Source organism: Erinaceus europaeus, chromosome X (genome assembly GCF_950295315.1).
Source record: "Erinaceus europaeus chromosome X, mEriEur2.1, whole genome shotgun sequence".
NCBI classification, from domain to species: Eukaryota; Metazoa; Chordata; class Mammalia; order Eulipotyphla; family Erinaceidae; genus Erinaceus; species Erinaceus europaeus.
This window is the reverse complement of record NC_080185.1, coordinates 43,559,185-43,576,601: the sequence shown is the minus strand read 5'-3', so window position 1 is coordinate 43,576,601 and position 17,417 is coordinate 43,559,185. Positions and strand designations below refer to the sequence as shown.

Here is a 17,417-nt window from a genome sequence, read left to right as displayed (position 1 = left end):
CCTCTCTTCCCCTCCCCTCCCTATCTCCTCTCTTCCCCTTCCCTCTCCTCCCCTTCCCTCTCCTCCCCTCCCCTCCTCTCCTCTCCCCCCTCCTCTCCTCTCCCCCCTCCCCTCCCCTCTCCCCTGCTCTCCTCCCCTTCCCCTCCCCTCCTCCCCTTCCCCTCCCCTTCCCCTTCCCCTCCCCTTTCCCTGCCCCCCCTCAAGTTATTTTGCTTTTGTCATCTATACTCCCACATGAGTGAAACCATCCATTAGTAGTTTGTTGCTTATGTCGCTTAATGCGATCACTGTCACTTCCATCCATTTTGTTCCACATGCTACAATCTCTTTTTTTTAAAATTTTTTTTAATTAAAGAGGAGTGTTCCATTATATATAGACCCCACAACTTCTTTATCTTGCCATCTGTCGCTGGGCATTTAGGCTGCTTCCACTCTTTGGTGATTGGGAATAATGCAGCTATGCATGTAGGCGTGTACATGTCCCTTCAAATTTGTGCTTCCCTGTCCTTTGAATATATGCCTATCCACCTCACACCCGTGTGACCGGTTTGTGTCATCAGTACAGGAAATGGTTATTGCTGGTGAAGACACAGAGAGAAGGGGGACTGGGCTGCACATCTGTGGGCGTACAAACCGGTGCAGCCCTCTGTGGAGAAGAGTTTGAAGTGTCCTCAAACAAACAAACATATAAATACCCTCTGCTCTCCCCCCCACCCCCCGTGACCCAGCCATACCACTCTTAGGCATGTTGAAGGCTTATTGGAAGCCTTTGTCAGAAATGTTGTCTGTGCCGGACACAGTTAGGAGCCATTGAGCTTGTCACCAAAGAGATACTGACTTCCTTATTAATTCATATAAGGTGTTAGCCTTTGGGGGTGGGGAGAGGAGGCACACAGTCACTGCGACAACTTGTTTAAAGGAAGAATAGGGGACCTGGGGCAAGGACACTGCTCTTGTAGACCTCACACCTGACCACAAATAGGAGCCTGGGTTTGCATCACTGGTTACCCCATGGGAGTACCAGGCAGAGAGGAGGCTTCATGGATGTTGGGGCAGTGCTATAGTACTTCTCCCACTTTCTGTTTCTTTTTCTCCTTCTCTCTATGAAAAAAAAAGTCTAGGGCTGGGTGGTGGCACACCCAGTTGAGCACACACATTATGATGTGCAAGGAATCTAGTCCCCAGTCCCCATCTTCAGTGGGGGAAGCTTCAAGAGTAATAGAGCAAGGCTGCAGGTCTCTCTGAGAGAGAGAAAGAGAGAGAGAGAGAGACAGAGAGAGAGACAGACCAGAGCACTGCTCAGCTCTGGCTTATGGTGGTGCTGGGGATCGAACCTGAGATCTCAGAGCCTCAGGCATGAGAGACTTTTTAAAAAAATATTTATTTTATTTTATTTATTTTCCCTTTTGTTGCCCTTGTTTTATTGTTGTTGTTATTATGGTTGTTATTGATGTCGTCGTTGTTGGATAGGACAGAGAGAGAAGGGGAAGACAGAGAGGGGGAGACAAAGATAGACACCTGCAGACCTGCTTCACCATCTGTGAAGCAACTCCCCTGGGGGGAAGCTGGGGGGCTCGAACTGGGATCCTTAAGCTGGTCCTTGCGCTTTGCGCCATGTGCGCTTAGCCCGCTATGCTACAGCCTGATTCCCCCATGAGAGACTTTTGTCTCTGTCAACCTCTCTATATTACTCTTCCCTCTTTAATTTCTGTCTCTATCCAGTAAACAAATAAAATATTTAAGAAATAATATTTGGGGGGCCGGGCAGTGGCAGTGAGGCAGAGGGAGTGAAAGAGACCACAGCACCGAGGCGACCTCCATTGCACTGGGGAATGAATTCAAACCTGGCCTTGTACATGGCAAAGCAGCAAAGTCTCCAAGTGAGCTATTTTGCCAGCCCCTCTTCTTGGTTCTTCTGCCTGAGCCATGAATGAGTCCAGGAAGTCTGCCCACCCTCGTTCTGACACTACCCCCAGGCATACTGACCCTGTCTGCTTCACCCCCCCACCCACCCATGGAACATCCTTTCTTAGGGCTCTGGGTAATCTCGCAACAAATAATCACCCAGGAGGTAACACCCACAGGTAAATCCTGTGGCGATGCTCTGCAGAGCATGATAAAAGGCGCTTCTAATTTGAGGCTGCAAGGTGTTCCCACTTCCCTGCCTGGCTTCTATCTTTGATTCATCTGAGCGACAAAAGGCCTTTGTTCCTCCTCCAGCAAGGGTCATGTGGCCAGTGTTCAAAAGGTTGTCATGCAGAGGGGGAGAGAGAGACTTGGCAGGACCTGAGCCCTGGGAATTAACTCTGTTGGCTTCCTCCCTGGGTTTCATTCTTCTGGGTGGTCTGAGCGGGACCATTTTTCAGGAACCTTGTCTTTCACTGAGGCAAATGTTTCAGCTGTGTTCACCATCTGGGCAAAAATTATGAAGATGGGGAAAGGAAGGAGGAGGAGAGGAAGAGGAGGAGGAGGAATAAGGGAGGAAGGGGAGAGAGGGGGAGGAGGATGATAAAAGCACTACAGAGAGACACTATTTTGGTTTGCTGGATGGACTTGCCAGAGAGTGAAGGGCGTTTTGGTCATTCTTGCATGGAAGAGTTTGGAAAAGACTCTATTAGGTTTTGGGTTGTTTTCCTCTTAAAAATGTCTTTCTTTTCCTTCCTTCCTTCTTTCCTTCCTTCCTTCCTTCCTTCCTTCCTTCCTTCCTTCCTTCCTTCCAGTTTTTAAAATTCCTTTCACTCCCCCCCACACTTTTTTTTAGGGAGTTAATGGTTTACAGAATAGTTGTTGATGTCTGAGTCCAATTTCTCATGTCCCTGCGGTAGGTGTCTGCAAGGCACACTTTTCGACAACCTAATCCTTTCCCGTCATGCACCAGGATCCCAACACCATCTCCACCATCTCTCTTTGCTTCCATCCCCAGAGTCCTTTACGGCAGTACACCACACCCAGTCCATGCTTCCCCTTGTGTTTCCCCTGACTGTCCATGTTTCTGAAGTTCCATCTATGAATGAGATCATTCTGTTTTCCTTCTCCTCCTCCTCCTCCTCCTCCTCCTCCTCCTCCCACCTTCCCACCCCCTCCCCTCCTCTTTCCCCTCCTCCTCCCTCTCCCCTTCCTTCTCCTCCTCCTCCTCCTCTTCTCCTTCCCCTTCCCCTCCCTTCCTCCTCCTCCTCTTCCTCCTCCTTCTCCTCCTCTTCCTTCTCCTCCTCCTCCTTCTCCTTCTCTCCTTCCTTCTCCTTCTCCTTCTCCTTCTCCTTCTCCTTCTCCTTCTCCTTCTCCTTCTCCTTCTCCTTCTCCTTCTCCTTCTCCTCCTCTCCCTCTCCTCCTTCTCTTCCCCCTCTCCTCCTCTCCCTCTCCTCCTTCTCTTCCCCCTCTCCTCCTCCCCTCTCCTCCTTCTTCTGATCTCACTTAGCAGGATACCTTCCGGTTCCATCCAGGATGTGGCAAAGGAGATGACGCCATCATTTCTAAACAGCTGCGCAGTATTCCAATGTGTATATGTACCATGACTTTCTTAGTCACTCATCTGTCATTATAGCGGCACAGTTTCTAGTAGCCCAAAGTTGGAAGTATTCTTTTTTAATTTATTTGTATTAATCATCAAGAGATAGAGGCAGAGAAAACCAGAGCAAAGCATCACTCCAGCACATGCAGTACCAGGGATTGAAGTCAGGACCTCATGCTTGATCTACTGTACCACCTCCTCCCCAGGTCACTTGGTGATTTTCTGTAGTGTTACAGAATAATCCCAGGGTCTGGCTTCAGTTATCTCCACTGCTCTGCTTTGTCTTTTCTTACTTTTTTTTTTTTTTTGAGAGCTAGAGAGAAAGTATGAGAAAGAAAGAAAGAAAGAAAGAAAGAAAGAAAGAAAGAAAGAGGGAAAGAGCAAAGTGCACCTCCATCATTCATGGAGTCCTCCTCCTGTCTATCCCCATAATCTGGTGCGCCCATGTGGTGCCAGGGTCTGAACCCTGGGCCACACACAGCAAGGCTTGTGTTTTACCCGATGAGTGATTTTTTTTTTTAGGGGGGTCCCTGGACAAGATTTTCTTTGCTTGTCACTGTCTTAGGATTCTTAGCCAAGTTTGTATCCATTGGCCTGGTATATATATTTGTTTGTTTACTTTCCCTTTTGTTGCCCTTGTTGTTTTTTTAGTGTTGGTCTCTTTTTACTTATTTCTCTAAGCATAATCACATGTAGTTGATTTCTTTTGTCCCAAAGGACAGACAGTTATCTTGTTTAATTGCAGGGTAGTATGCCATGGAGTAAACAGCCCCTACATTTTTTGTTTAAATATTTATTTATTTTCCCTTTTGTTGCCCTTGTTGTCTTATTGTTGTAGTTATTGTTGTTGTTATTGATGTCATCGTTGTTGGATAGGACAGAGAGAAATGGAGAGAGGAGGGGAAGACAGAGAGGAGGAGAGAAAGATAGACACCTGCAGACCTGCTTCACCACCTGTGAAGAGACTCCCCTGCAGGTAGGGATCCAGGGGCTCTAACTGGGACCTTTACACCAGTCCTTGTGCTTGGCGCCATGTGTGCTTAACCTGCTGCTCTACCGCCAGACTCCCAATTGGCCTGTTTTTTTTTTTTTTTTTTTTTTTTTTTTTTAACCAGCTAGAGCAAGTGCTTGGCTTCTCAGTGTGCTTTTAGGTCGAATGTGTATAATGATGTTTCTCCTCAGATGGCATGTAAAGAATTAACTACAGATTGATTATAAAGGGGTTGAGGCCTTCAGATGAAAAGTGAGACGTAGAGCCATTACTACTGCTGTTTACACTCATCTCAACAGCTCTGTTCTCTTTGAAACGGAAACACATAAACACATATTCACCCGAATGGTGGTGCACCTCATTGAGCACACACGTGACCATATGCAACGGGCCAGGTTCAGCCTCCTAGTCCCCACCTGCGGGGAGGGCAGAGGGAGGGGGTGCTTCAGGAATGAAGCAGTGCTGCAGGTATTGATTTCTTTCTGTTTCTAGCCAACACATAATAAAAAAAAATAAAAAAGAAGACAGAAGAAAATTTAAGAAGATCCTCTGCTTTGCAGACACCCCCCCACACATGGTCATGAACTGGCCTCCCTTCCCGAGGCACTCAGCCATGACTGTGATGGTACAGGGAGCTATTCACAGCCATTATAGGGCCTTTGAACCCCACCCCCATTTTAATGTGAGTCGCTGGTATTGGAAGAGGCAAACACCAAGCACCAGTACATGGTGAGACAGTTGAACGCAGGAACAACAAAATTCAGAGCCTAGAATTTGACTCTGTGCCATGAACACTTTGGTTTATGTTTTCTCCTTCTTGACACACTGATCTGGAACTCTGTAAGTGTATTCTTCTTCCATTCTCTTTTTCTCTTTCTCCCTCCCTCCCTCCTTCCCTCCCCTCTTTCTTTCTCCCTTTCCCCCTCCCTCCCTCCCTTCCTTCCTTCCCTCCCTCCTTTCTCCCCCCCCCTTCTATTTTTCATCAGAGCGCTTCTTAGCTCTGGCTTATGGTGGTGCTTGGGACTGAACCTGGGACCTTGGAGCCTCAGACAGGAAAGTCTTTTTGCAAAACCATTATGCTGTCTGCCCACCCTGCAAGTGGACTCTGTATTTGCTTTCCTTAGATCAGAATTCAACTACTAATCTGATTGCCATTTCTGTTTCTTTTTTAAACTCTCAGGCTCCTTGCCTCTAAGATTTATTTTATTTGCTTTATGCGAGGTAGACCGAGTTTTTTGTTTCATTGGGTAGAGACCGAGAGAAATTGAGAGGGAAGGGGGAGATAAAGAGGAAGAGAGTCAGAGAGACACCTGCAGCCCTGCCTCACTACTCATGAAGCTTCCCCCTTGCAGGTGGGGACCAGGGACTTGAACCCCGGTTCTTGAAGAGTGTAATGTGTGCATTTAACTGGGTGCACCACCGCCCAGCCCCTTGATTGCCTCTATTTCTAGACACATTAATTTCGTGGAAAAATGTATTAAAATATCTCATAGGTGATTCTGTGTTTATTTATTTTGTTTATTTCTTGTTGGCAGGGATTGAGGGTTTACCGTATATAAAATGTGCAATATGTTTTTAAAAGTATAACTTTAAGCAGTGATATACCTGGCGGAGTCCCATGTGTGAAGATCTGAGTTCAAGCCCCTGGTCCCCACCTGTGGGGTTCAGGCTTCATAGAGCAGTGGAGCAGTAACACAGACATCTCTTCTTCTCTCTCCCTTTTTCCTATCTCTATTTCTCTCTGTCTTTATGAAAAGAGAAAGAAAAAAAGGGGGGGCAGAAATGGCTACCAGGAGGGGTGGAATTTTTTGGGGGGCCCCCAAGCCCCGGTGATAACCCTAGTAGCAAAAAATACTATTGTTTTGTACAAAGTAAGTGTTTAATAAATATATGTTCATTGGACCAGAATTCAGTATGTATTTTTATTAACTGATGTGAGCTGTTTAACGAAGATAAGCATTCCTAGTCATTAATGATCACCATTATGAGAAATGTTTTCCTTAAATGTATATCTGGATTTTTTTTTTTATCTGTGTGTATGTTGTGCTGGGGCCTTGCACATGTACAATTCCACTGTTCCCAGCTGGATTTTCATTTTTATCTCAGAGAGAGAGAGAGAGAGAGAGACTGAGAAGGAGAGAGACTGAGACTACAGTATGGCCTCTCCATCCATGGAGATTGCTGTGGTGCTTTGGTGCTTCCATGTGGCATCAGGGCTGAAACTTGGGGCCTTGCTCAAGGCAAGGTGTGTGCTCTAGCTGGTGAGTTATCAAGCTCCAAATCTAGAGTCCTTCAGTTATAGCTCCAGTACATGTAGATGTAGATGAGTCAGATATGAGAGTCTCTGTGCGCATTCTCACAAGTACCTGAGGCGTATGTACCCGTGGCTCAACTGACAGACACCTTCTAAACTTTCGTGTTTTTTTGTTGTTACAGTGACTGGATTGGTGCTGAAGAATAAACTCTTTCAGGGCTCCCTCTGTTAATACTGTATAGTCTACACAGCCACTCCCATATGCCTGTCTAACGTGTTAGAGTGTTCCACTCACCACCATGAATTTTTTTCATCCATCCATCCATCTTTCCTATCTATCTATCATCTATCTATCTATCTATCTATCTATCTATCTATCTATCTATCTATCTATCTATCTATCTCCTTTTGTTGCCCTTGTTGGATTTTTTATTGTTGTTGTAGTTATTGTAGTTATTGTTGTTGTTGGGTAGGACAGAGACAAACGGAGAGAGGAGGGATGCCGGGCTAGCTTCGCGGGCAGGAGACAGACAACCAGAGACTCATGGCTGAGCTGTACGCAGTATCTCTTTATTCATGTGGAACGCAGCACAATCTAAGCCATCTAAACTAACTATAATCACAATCCTGTCCTTATATATATATATACTGGCCAAGTAGGGTGGAAACAGGATGTTTCGTAGAGAGGGTGGAGTGGAAAGTGACTGGTGTCAGGGTGTACTACGAGAGGGGGCGGAGCAAAAACACATCATGAACCAGTGGGGATTAGACCAATGCCCTGCAGGCATGCTGGTGCTTAGTTAACAGTGGTTATGTAAATAGAATATAGTGTTAAGCAGGGGGGATTAAACCAATGAAACAGAAGGGGTCTTAGAAGCATACCAACAGAAGGGAAGACAGAGAGGGGGAGAGAAAGATAGACACCCGCATACCTGCTTTACTGCCTGTGAAGTGACTCCCCTGCAGGTGGGGAGCTGGGGGGCTTGAACCGGGATTTTTACATTGGTCCTAGCGCTTCGCGTCATGTGCACTTAACCCGTTGTGCTGCTGCCCGACCCCTGTCTATCCATTTTTTCAACCACACTTTTTTATCCTTGGCGAGACAGAGAGAAATCGAGAGACAAGAAGGAGATAGAGAGGGAAAGAGGCAGAGAGACACCTGCAGCACTGCTTCACTACTCATAAAGCTTCCCCCACTACAAGTGGGGGCCAGGGGATTGAACCAAGGTCCTTGTACATGTTAACATGCCCACTCTAGCAGGGGTGTCAGTGCCTGACTCCTCTTTTCATTCATTCTAAGAGCAATGAAGCTTCACGAGTGGTGAAACAGGACTCCCAAGTGTCTCTCTGCCTCTTTCCCTCTCTCCCTTTTCCTTCTCAATTTCTATAAATTCAATAACTAAATATAAATAATAAAAACTGTTTTACAAAAAAGGGGGCCGGGTGGTGGCACACTTGGTTAAGCACACACATTACAGCGTACAAGGACTTGGGTTCAATCCCCTGGTCCCCACCCGCAGGGGGAAAGCTTCAAGAGCAGTGAAGCAGGGATGCAGGTATCTCTGTCTCTTTCCTTCTTTCTCTCTCTCCTTTCCCTCTTCACTTTGTCTCTATCCAATCAATATATATAAATAAATAAAAATCATTTAAAAGCAACAAGGCTGTATCTCTTTCCATTTTTCTCTCCTCTCCCTCACTTTCACTCTTGTCTCTATCCAATCAATAAATATAAATAAATAAAAATTGTTGAAAAGCAATGAGGTCGTCTCTGTCTCCCTCTTTCTCTCTCTCCTCGCCCTCTTCACCTTCTCTCTGTCTCTATCCGGTCAGTAAATATAAATAAATAAAAATTATTTGAAAGCAATGAGGGTTGGGAGCTGGACTGTGGGGCTCCCAGTTGAGCATACACTTGGCCAAGTACAAGGACCTGGATTCTGCACCCTCCACCTGCAGGGGGAGCAATGAAGCAGGTCTGCAGGTGTCTATCTTTCTTGCTCCCTTCCCCCTTCATTTCCTCTCTGTGATATCAAGTAAAAATAAAAAGAGAGAGAGAGAGCGGGAGAAAGGAAGGAAGGAAGGAAGGAAGGAAGGAAGGAAGGAAAGAAGGAAGGAAAGAAGGAAGGAAGGAAGGAAAAGAAAGAAAGAGAAAGAAAGAAAGAAAGAAAGGAGCCAATGAGATTTAAACAAGCTGCACATAGTGGACTGTTTTCCCTCAAAAGAATCCCCCACCTTAACACATCTCTGTATTTCACTTACTCATGTCTCTTGGGGGGGGGAGAAAATCCTTGCCAGAAGTTGAGCAGCTCTCAGGCTAAGGAGTACCCTCGCTGTCATCAAAGTTCTTAAAGGGGAGTCGGGCGGTAGTGCAGTGGGTTAAGCACAGATGGCACAAAGCACAAGGACTAGCCTTAAGATCCTGGTTCCAGCCCCCAGCTCCCCACCTGCAGGGGAGTCACTTCACAAGCGGTGAAGCAGGTCTGCAGGTGTCTGTCTTTCTTTCCCTTCTCTGTCTTCCCCTCCTCTCTCCATTTCTCTCTGTCCTATCCAACAATGACGACATCAATAACAACAACAACAATAACTACAACAACGAGAAAACAACAAGGGCAACATAAAGGAATAAATAAATAAATAGAAAGTTCTTAAGGGAGAGCAAGCTCACTGGAGAATCAGATGAGGGATGGTAATGGCGCATTCACAGTTTCACACAGACTCCTGCATGAAGAGAGACAGAGGAGGCCAGTTAGTCCCAACACGGCTTCCCATGTCTTACTGGAACAAACAGCTTTGACACAAACCAGGAAGAGGATACTGCAGTAAAATGGGAGAGCCATTCTGTTCTCACTGTGCTTTATAAACTTGAAAGTGTTAAGTCTCCTAGCTCTTTGATTAACTGAGAGTTCCTTTTGAGCATTCGTAAGGAAGAGAACTGCATCCCTGGAGGTGGCACAGTGGATTAAGTGTTGGACTTTTCAATCAGGAGATCCCAAGTTTGATTCCTGGCATTGCATGTGCCAGAGTTATGCTCTGGTTCTATTTGTTCCTCTCCCTCCTCCTCCTCTCCCTTCTCCTTCTTCCTCTCTCTCTCTCTCTCTCTTCTCAGTTCCCTGTCTCATAACTAATTAAATACATAAATAAGGCTGGGAAGATTTCATAGTGCTTCTGCAAAAGACTTCCCTTCTGTGGTCTCAGGTTCAGTCCCCAGCCCCACCATAAGCTAGTGCTGAGCAGTGCTATATTATTTCTTTCTGTCTCTCTCATTAACATAAATGAACTGTTACAAAATTAGACTTTCAGATGACGTTTCAGGGGGGTGTCTGAAGACTGTATACCTGTTCACCTGCCACATGCGAGTAACAGCTGTGTCCCTGCTTGTTCCTGATAGGTATTCAAGAGACGGTACTTTTACTTAACTCAGCTGCCTGATGGTTCATACATTCTCAATTCCTACAAAGATGAGAAGAACTCGAAGGAATCGAAAGGCTGCATCTACTTGGATGCCTGCATCGATGTTGTTCAGGTAGGCTTGTGGGGGGTCATTGTTCTTTCTCTTTCTCCTATCCCTCCTCCTCCTCCTCCTCTTCCTCTTCCAACAGGGTTATTGAACAACTGTCAGGAACCACTGTGTGTATGCATCCACCCCATTTTTTTTTTGCCTCCAGCGTTATTGCTGGGGCTCGGTGCCTGCACTATGTATGAATCGACTGCTCCTGGTGGCCATTTTTTCCATTGTTGTTGTTTGTTGTTGTTGTTGGATAGGGCAGGGAGAAAATGAAAGGGGAGGGGAAAACAGGGGGGGAGAGAAAGACACCTGCAGACCTGCTTCACCGTTTGCAAAGTGACCCCCTGCAGAAGGGAAGCTGGCAGCTCGAACTAGGATCCTTGCATGGGTCCTTGAGCTTTGCGCCTTTGTGTGCTTAACCCAGTGTACTAATTCCCGGCTCCCATGTGTGTGCCTTTTAAAAATACTTTATTTATTTGCTTTGGATAAGACAGACAGAAATCAAGAGGGAAGGGAGAGAGAGACGCCTATCGCACTGCTTCACCACTCATGAAGCTTCCTGCCCTGCTGGTGGGGACTGGGACTTGAACCTGAGTCTTTGCACATAGTAATATGTGAGCTCAACCAGATGCATCACCACTGGCCCCAATATTACCTTTTTTAAAAAAGTTATTTTTAAATGTGTTTAAAAAAACACATTTCTTTTTAAAAATTTGTATATTATTAGATAAAGACAGAGAGAAATCGAGAGGGGACTAGGGAGTTAGAGGGGGAAAGAGACATAGAGACTCCTGCAGCCCTGCTTCACCACTCATGAAGCTTTTCCTATGCAGGTGGGGACCAGGGCCCTTGAACCTGGGTCCTTGTGCACTGTGATGGGTGCACTTAACTAGGTGTGCCATCACCTGGGCCTGTACTTACCTTACTTAACTACTTCTGAATTTGACAGGACAGAGAAATTGAGAGAATGGGAAATCGAAGGGGAGAAAGAGAAATACCTGTAGCATTGCTTCACCAATTGTGAAGTGCCCCCCCCGCCCCCTGCCCCCCGCCCCACTGGTGGGGACTGGGACTTGAACCCAGGTCCTTGCACATGGTAATATGTATGCTTAATCCTGTGTGCCACTGCTCAGCGCTTTCAAAAATACTATCTATATGATTTTGCCTATCGACAGATGACTCGCTATAGAAAGTAGGGGCTGTTTACTCCGTGCCATACTACTCTGCAATTAAACAAGACAATTGTCCGTTCTTTGGGACAAAAGAAATCAACTACATGTGATTATGCTTAGAGAAATAAGTAAAAAGAGACCAAAGACAACGCCAAGATAGTTTCACTTGCATGTGTAGTCTAGGGAACTGATTGATACATGTGAACTTGAAACACGAACAGCCCCAACAAGTTCAGTAGCAAACCACCCATTTCTAAGCCTTTGTGAGAACTACTGTGGTTATTACTGGGAGGGGAGAGGGTGGGAACACACAAATTTGGTGGTGGCTGTGGTGTGGCACTGCACTCTCTAATCTTGCCATCTTTTTTTTAAAAAATTGTTTTAATTATCTTTATTTACTTACCAGATAGACACAGCCAGAAATTGAGAGGGAACGGGGTGATAGAGAGGGAGAGACACAGAGACACCTGCAGCACTACTTCACCACTTGTGAAGCTTTCCCCTTGCAGGTGGGGACCAGGGGCTTGAACCTGGGTCCTTGCGCACTGTAACATAGGCGCTCAACTAGGGGCGCCACCACCTGGCTCCTATCTTTCAATATTTTAACCCACTATTAATCACAAATAAAATACACTAACATAATTATATTTATGAGTTTTATTTTAATGAGAGAGAAATATACATAGAGAAAGACCAGAGCACTGCCTAGCTCTAGCTTATGGTGGTGCAGGGGAATGAATCTAGGACTTTGGAGCCTCAAGCATGAGTCTTAGTCTCTCTCTCTCTCTCCAAATTTTTGAGTAGCACTTCACTGAGTATATGTCTCATAACTTTATAAAAATTATTTATTTATTTGGGTAGAGACAGAGAAATCAAGAGGGGAGTGGAGAGAGATGGAGAGACAGCTTAGTGTGTGTACAAAAACCCCACTGCTTCTGGTAACCTTCTTCTCTTACTTCCTTCCTCTCCCCTTCCTCTCCCTCCCTCCCTTTCTGCCTTCTCTCCTTCCTCCCTTCCCTTCCTTCCTCCCTCCCTCCCTTCCTCTCTCTTTACCTTTCTTTCACTGTATAAAGTCAGAGAGAACCAGAAAAGGTGAAAGAAGGAAATGCAGGCACCTGTAGCACTGCGTTACCTGCTTGCCTCCTGCAGGTGGGAACTGAGAATTTCCTTCTTGACTTTTTCATTTCGCAACTCAGCAATATTTTCCAGAATGGTCAGGTTTCAGGGTATACTTTCACAGCCACACACGGTGTGTGTCAGTCTCTACACCTGAGTCCCTGGATTTTTCCCAATTACTTCTGGTCTGGATTGACCTTTCTGAATTGTACTCCCTGCTCTCCTTCCTCCATCTATTTACAATATTTCCTCCCAGACCTTTTCAAATATATAAAGCTTCATGACATGCTACAGCAATTTAATTTTGCCCTTTGCTGGGCTTTGAAGATAAGAAAGAAGAACTTTCTTGGTCCTTTGCATAACAACCACGCAGTGGGAAATTATCTATTCGTGACCCTTCCTTAAAGTGAGTGCTCAGGTGTTTTGGAGGGTCTGGGGTGTGCTGTCTAGTCAGACATTTCTTTTGTCACAACACAGAAGGTGGTTAGAGAAAAGAATGTGTCCTTGTGTCTGAGGAAAGGAGGGTACTTTTTATTGTCTCTTTGAGCCCGTATTCAGTACAGTCTTGTCCATGTTTTTCACTGGGGGTCACAATTTATTTGAACCAACTACAGTCTATTATTATTAATTATTATTATTAGTTATTTATTTTACCAGAGCACTGCTCAGCTCTGGCTTATGGTGGTATATATGGGGAATTGAACTTGGGACCTCAGAGCCTCAGGCATGAGAATCTGTTCACAGAATCACTGTGCTACCTACTCCCATCTCTAACTACAGTCTTTTTTTTTACTTTAATGTCAGTCATATTCTTCATAGTAAGGTGAATTACTCGTCAGTATTGCATTTTTTAAAAATTACTTTTGGAGTGGCAACCTTTTTTATTATTACTTATTTTCCCTTTTGTTGCCCTTGTTGTTTTGTTGTTGTAGTTATTATTGTTGCTCATGATGTCATTGTTGTTGGATGGGACAGAGAGAAATGGAGAGAAGTGGGGAAGACAGAGAGGGGGAGAGAAAGATAGACACCTGCAGACCTGCCTCCCCACCTGTGAAGCATCTCCCCTGCAGGTGGGGAGCTGGGGGCTCGAACCGGGATCCTCATGCCAGTCCTTGTGCTTTGCACCACATTCGCTTAACCTGCTGCGCCTACCACCTGACCCCCTCAATATTGCATTTTAGGGTATAATAGAAAGCAACTATTGGAGTTCCTCTAGGTCACATTTTATTTATTTATTAATTAAAAGATAAAGACAGAGAGATAGAGATAGAGATAGATAGATAGATAGATAGATAGATAGATAGATAGATAGATAGAGTGGCCTGTGGCAGTGGTGAACCAGTTAAATGCACATATCATCTGTAAGGACCCCGGTTCGAGCCCCCACTTCCCACCTGAAGGGGGGTTACAGTTCACAAGCTGTGAGGCAGATCTGCAGGACTGTCTGTCTGTCTGTCTGTCTATCTATCTATCATCTCCCCACTCCTCTGAATTTTTCTGTGTACTGTCAGTAAAAAATAGAAAAAAAAAAAAAAGGTAAAATTGGCTGCTGGGAACAGTGGATTCATCATGCAGCCACCGAGCCCTAGTGATAACCCTGGTGGCAACTAAAGATAAGATAAGATAAGATAGAGTGAGTGACCAGGACCATAATACCAAAGGTCCCTTCAATGCAAGTGATCTATCTCATTGGCCATTGAGGTGTTTTTGTTTTGTTTTGTTTTAGAAAATCTATGCATGCAAAGGAAACTTTCAGAAGAGTGGAAACAGCAAACCAGTTTGCTTATTTTTCTCATAGTGGTTTGATTATCTAAGTGTGAAGGGTGTCGAAAGGCCTGAAGTAACAAGAATTACTTAATACCAGTATATTGTGCCAACTTTCTGTGCCTATGACTGTGCTCAGTATGGGAGAGGGGAATGACAGAAAAAAAAAAAAACTCTGCTTGTTGGTTATATTGGAGCTTCAGCTTATTGTGAAAGAAGCTATTCTTTGGGGAAAGAAGTGGCATTTGGGGGCTGGGTGATGGCACCCACATTACCATGTGAGAAGAGCCAGTTTGGCTTGGCCATGTGTGTGACTCAGGTTCAGGCCTGGCCCCCACCACATTAAAAGAAGCTTCATTGCTGTATTCTCTCTCTCTCTCTCTCTCTCTCTCTCTCTCTCCTTTTTAAAAATAAGGATAATAAAAGTTGGGCTGGGCATGCAGCCTGTTAGTATCAAGCATTTGCAAAGTCTTCAGTTCATTCCTTGGCATCACATTAAAAATGAAAACAAGGGAGTCAGGCGGTAGCGCAGCAGGTTAAGTGCAGGTGGCGCAAAGTGCAAGGACCCGCATGAGGCTTCTGATTCGAGCCCCTGCCTCCCCACCTGCAGGGGAGTTGATTCACAGGCAGTGAAGCAGGTTTGCAGGTGTCTTTCTCTCCCCCTCTCTGTCTTCCCCTCCTCTCTCCATTTCTCTCTGTCCTATCCAACAACAATGACATCAATAACAACAATAGTAATAACTACAACAATAAAACAAGGGCAACAAAAGGGAATAAATAAAAAAATATTAAAAATAAAATGAAAATGAAAACAAGAGCAACCAAACTAACTTGAAGCTCCCTCCTTCTCTCTCTCTCTCTCTCTGTGTGTGTGTGTGTGTGTGTGTGTGTGTGTATGTGTCTCTTCTAGTGCCCCAAAATGCGCCGTCATGCTTTTGAACTCAAGATGTTGGATAAGTACAGCCATTATCTGGCTGCTGAAACGGAGCAGGAAATGGAGGAGTGGCTGATCACTTTGAAGAAGATTATTCAGATCAATACCGACAGTTTAGTCCAAGAGAAAAAGGAGACGGCAGAAACGGCACAAGGTTAGAATTGTTTAATGCTTCATCATCAAGATAACACCCTGGCCTTTCATCTCCAGAAATATCCCGAGTGCAGGGTGACTGTAGAGCCCTTTTTCCTTAAAGGCTGACCCACTGTTCATTAGCAGTTACTGTTCGGATTGAGAGGTATGCTCCCCCCTCCCCCACTCAGTTGATGCCGCATTGGATTCTGACACATGAAATATCACCAGACTGAAACGGATAAGGGAATCCATGGCAGATTTTCAAAAGGCCATTAATGTTTTCTTTGTACTTTCATAATCAAAATTCTTTGCAGTAAATCTCAAGGGAGAGGATGGAGTGGGGGAGGGTGGGACGACACGACAATGGGGGCAAGAGAGATAGGCCAGACCTTGTAGGTGATTAGTAATGGTCTGTGTGGCTTAGAACATCTGTTTTTAATGAATTTGCAGAGGATGAAACTGGCAGCCAAGGCAAAGCTGAGAACATCATGGCCAGTTTGGAAAGGAGCATGCATCCCGAACTGATGAAGGTACATCTTCCTTGTGACATCTTGCCTTTAGCTAAGAGGCAGTGTGGGACTAGTTGCTTAAGTTTTTATCCTGGCTTCCAGTGGGCAGTGCCATTTCCTGCCTTCTTTCTCCCCACCTCCCACCTAATTATTTGTTAAATATATATGTATTTATTTATTATTCGATAGACTCAGAGAGAAATTGAGAGGAGTGGGGGACATAGAAAGGGAATGTGAAAGAGAGATACCTGCTGCCCTGCTTCACCACTTGTGAAGAAGCTTTCCCCCTGTGAATGGGGACCAGAGGTCTGAACCTGGGTCTTGTGTGTGCTTAACCAGGTGTGCCACAGTCTGGCCCCTCACCCCATTCTTTCTTTAATATTTTCAGTGTTTTTATTTGTTTATTGTCTGGAGACAAATTGAGAGGGAAGAGAGAGAGAGAGAACATGAAAGAGAGATACCTGTAGCCCTGCTTCACCCCTCCTGAAGCTTCCCCCCCTGCAGATGGGGACATGGGAATTGAACATGTCCTTGTGCATGGTAATGTGTGTGCTCTGTCAGGTATGTCACTACTTGCCCCCCATCCCATTCCCCCTCCCTCCCTCCTTCCTTCTTTCCTTCCTTGTTCCTTCATTTTTTCCTTCTTCCTTTCCTTTTGTCCTTTCCTCCCTTCTTTCTTTATTCCTTCCTTCCGCCTTTTCTTCATTTATTGGATAGAAACAAGAGATAGAGATGGTCTGGGGAAGATAAAGAGGGAGAGAGAGAGACAGAGACCTACACCACTCGTGAAGCTTCATCTCTGCAGGTGGGGACCAGAGGCTTGAATCTGGGTCCTTGCACATGGTAACATATGCAGTCAATTGGGTATTTCACCACCTGGCCCTGGCTGTGCCATTTCTTTTAAAGCAAACAGACAAAAAACACAGGAAATGAGTGAGCAGGGAGAGAATGAAAAGAAAAGTCACACTCTTAAAGTGGCACCAGTGGTGGGGGTGATAGCATAATGGTTATGCAAACATACTCATGTTTGAGGCTCTATGGTCCCAGGTTCAAACCCTCACACCACCATAAACCAGTACTGAGCAGTGCTCTGGTAAAATGAATGAATGAATGAATGAATGAATAAAACTTAAAGTGACACTGGGGGCCAGCTAACAGTTTGGAAAATTTCATCCCCTCACTCCAGATTCCAGGAAGTGTTTCTAGATTTTGGTTTCGAGCTGCTACATCTTTTCCTGTTTAATTACTATATGTCATTCATAAAGCAAATACTTTCCACGCAAGGGACCAGATCATTGATGCAGATTGAACATTATATTCGGGTCTGCTGGTGTGTGTAGGTTCCTTTCAGATGAGAGATCATATATCCCCGCTATATATGAATCCACACATAAACATCTACATGGATGATTTCATTAGTTAAAGATTTTTGTCTTCCATCCTTCCTTCCATCCTCCCTTCCTTCCTTCCTTCCTTCCTTCCTTCCTTCCTTCCTTCCTTCCTTCCTTCCTTCCTTCCTTCTTTCCTTCATT

At 45.1% G+C, this 17,417-nt stretch overlaps 1 protein-coding gene across 4 annotated transcripts in view; it reads left to right on the top strand.

Annotated features, from left to right (window-relative positions):
* The window catches only part of DOCK11 (dedicator of cytokinesis 11), a 328,799-nt gene that overhangs the window by 105,797 nt on the left and 205,585 nt on the right, over positions 1-17,417 (top strand). For all 4 annotated transcript variants that reach the window (XM_060182487.1, XM_060182486.1, XM_007530393.3 and 1 more), the window contains exons 7-9: positions 10,139-10,273; positions 15,218-15,395; positions 15,827-15,906. In XM_060182487.1, coding sequence (XP_060038470.1) covers positions 10,139-10,273; positions 15,218-15,395; positions 15,827-15,906 — 393 coding nt within the window. The remainder of the gene's footprint in view (positions 1-10,138; positions 10,274-15,217; positions 15,396-15,826; positions 15,907-17,417) is intronic.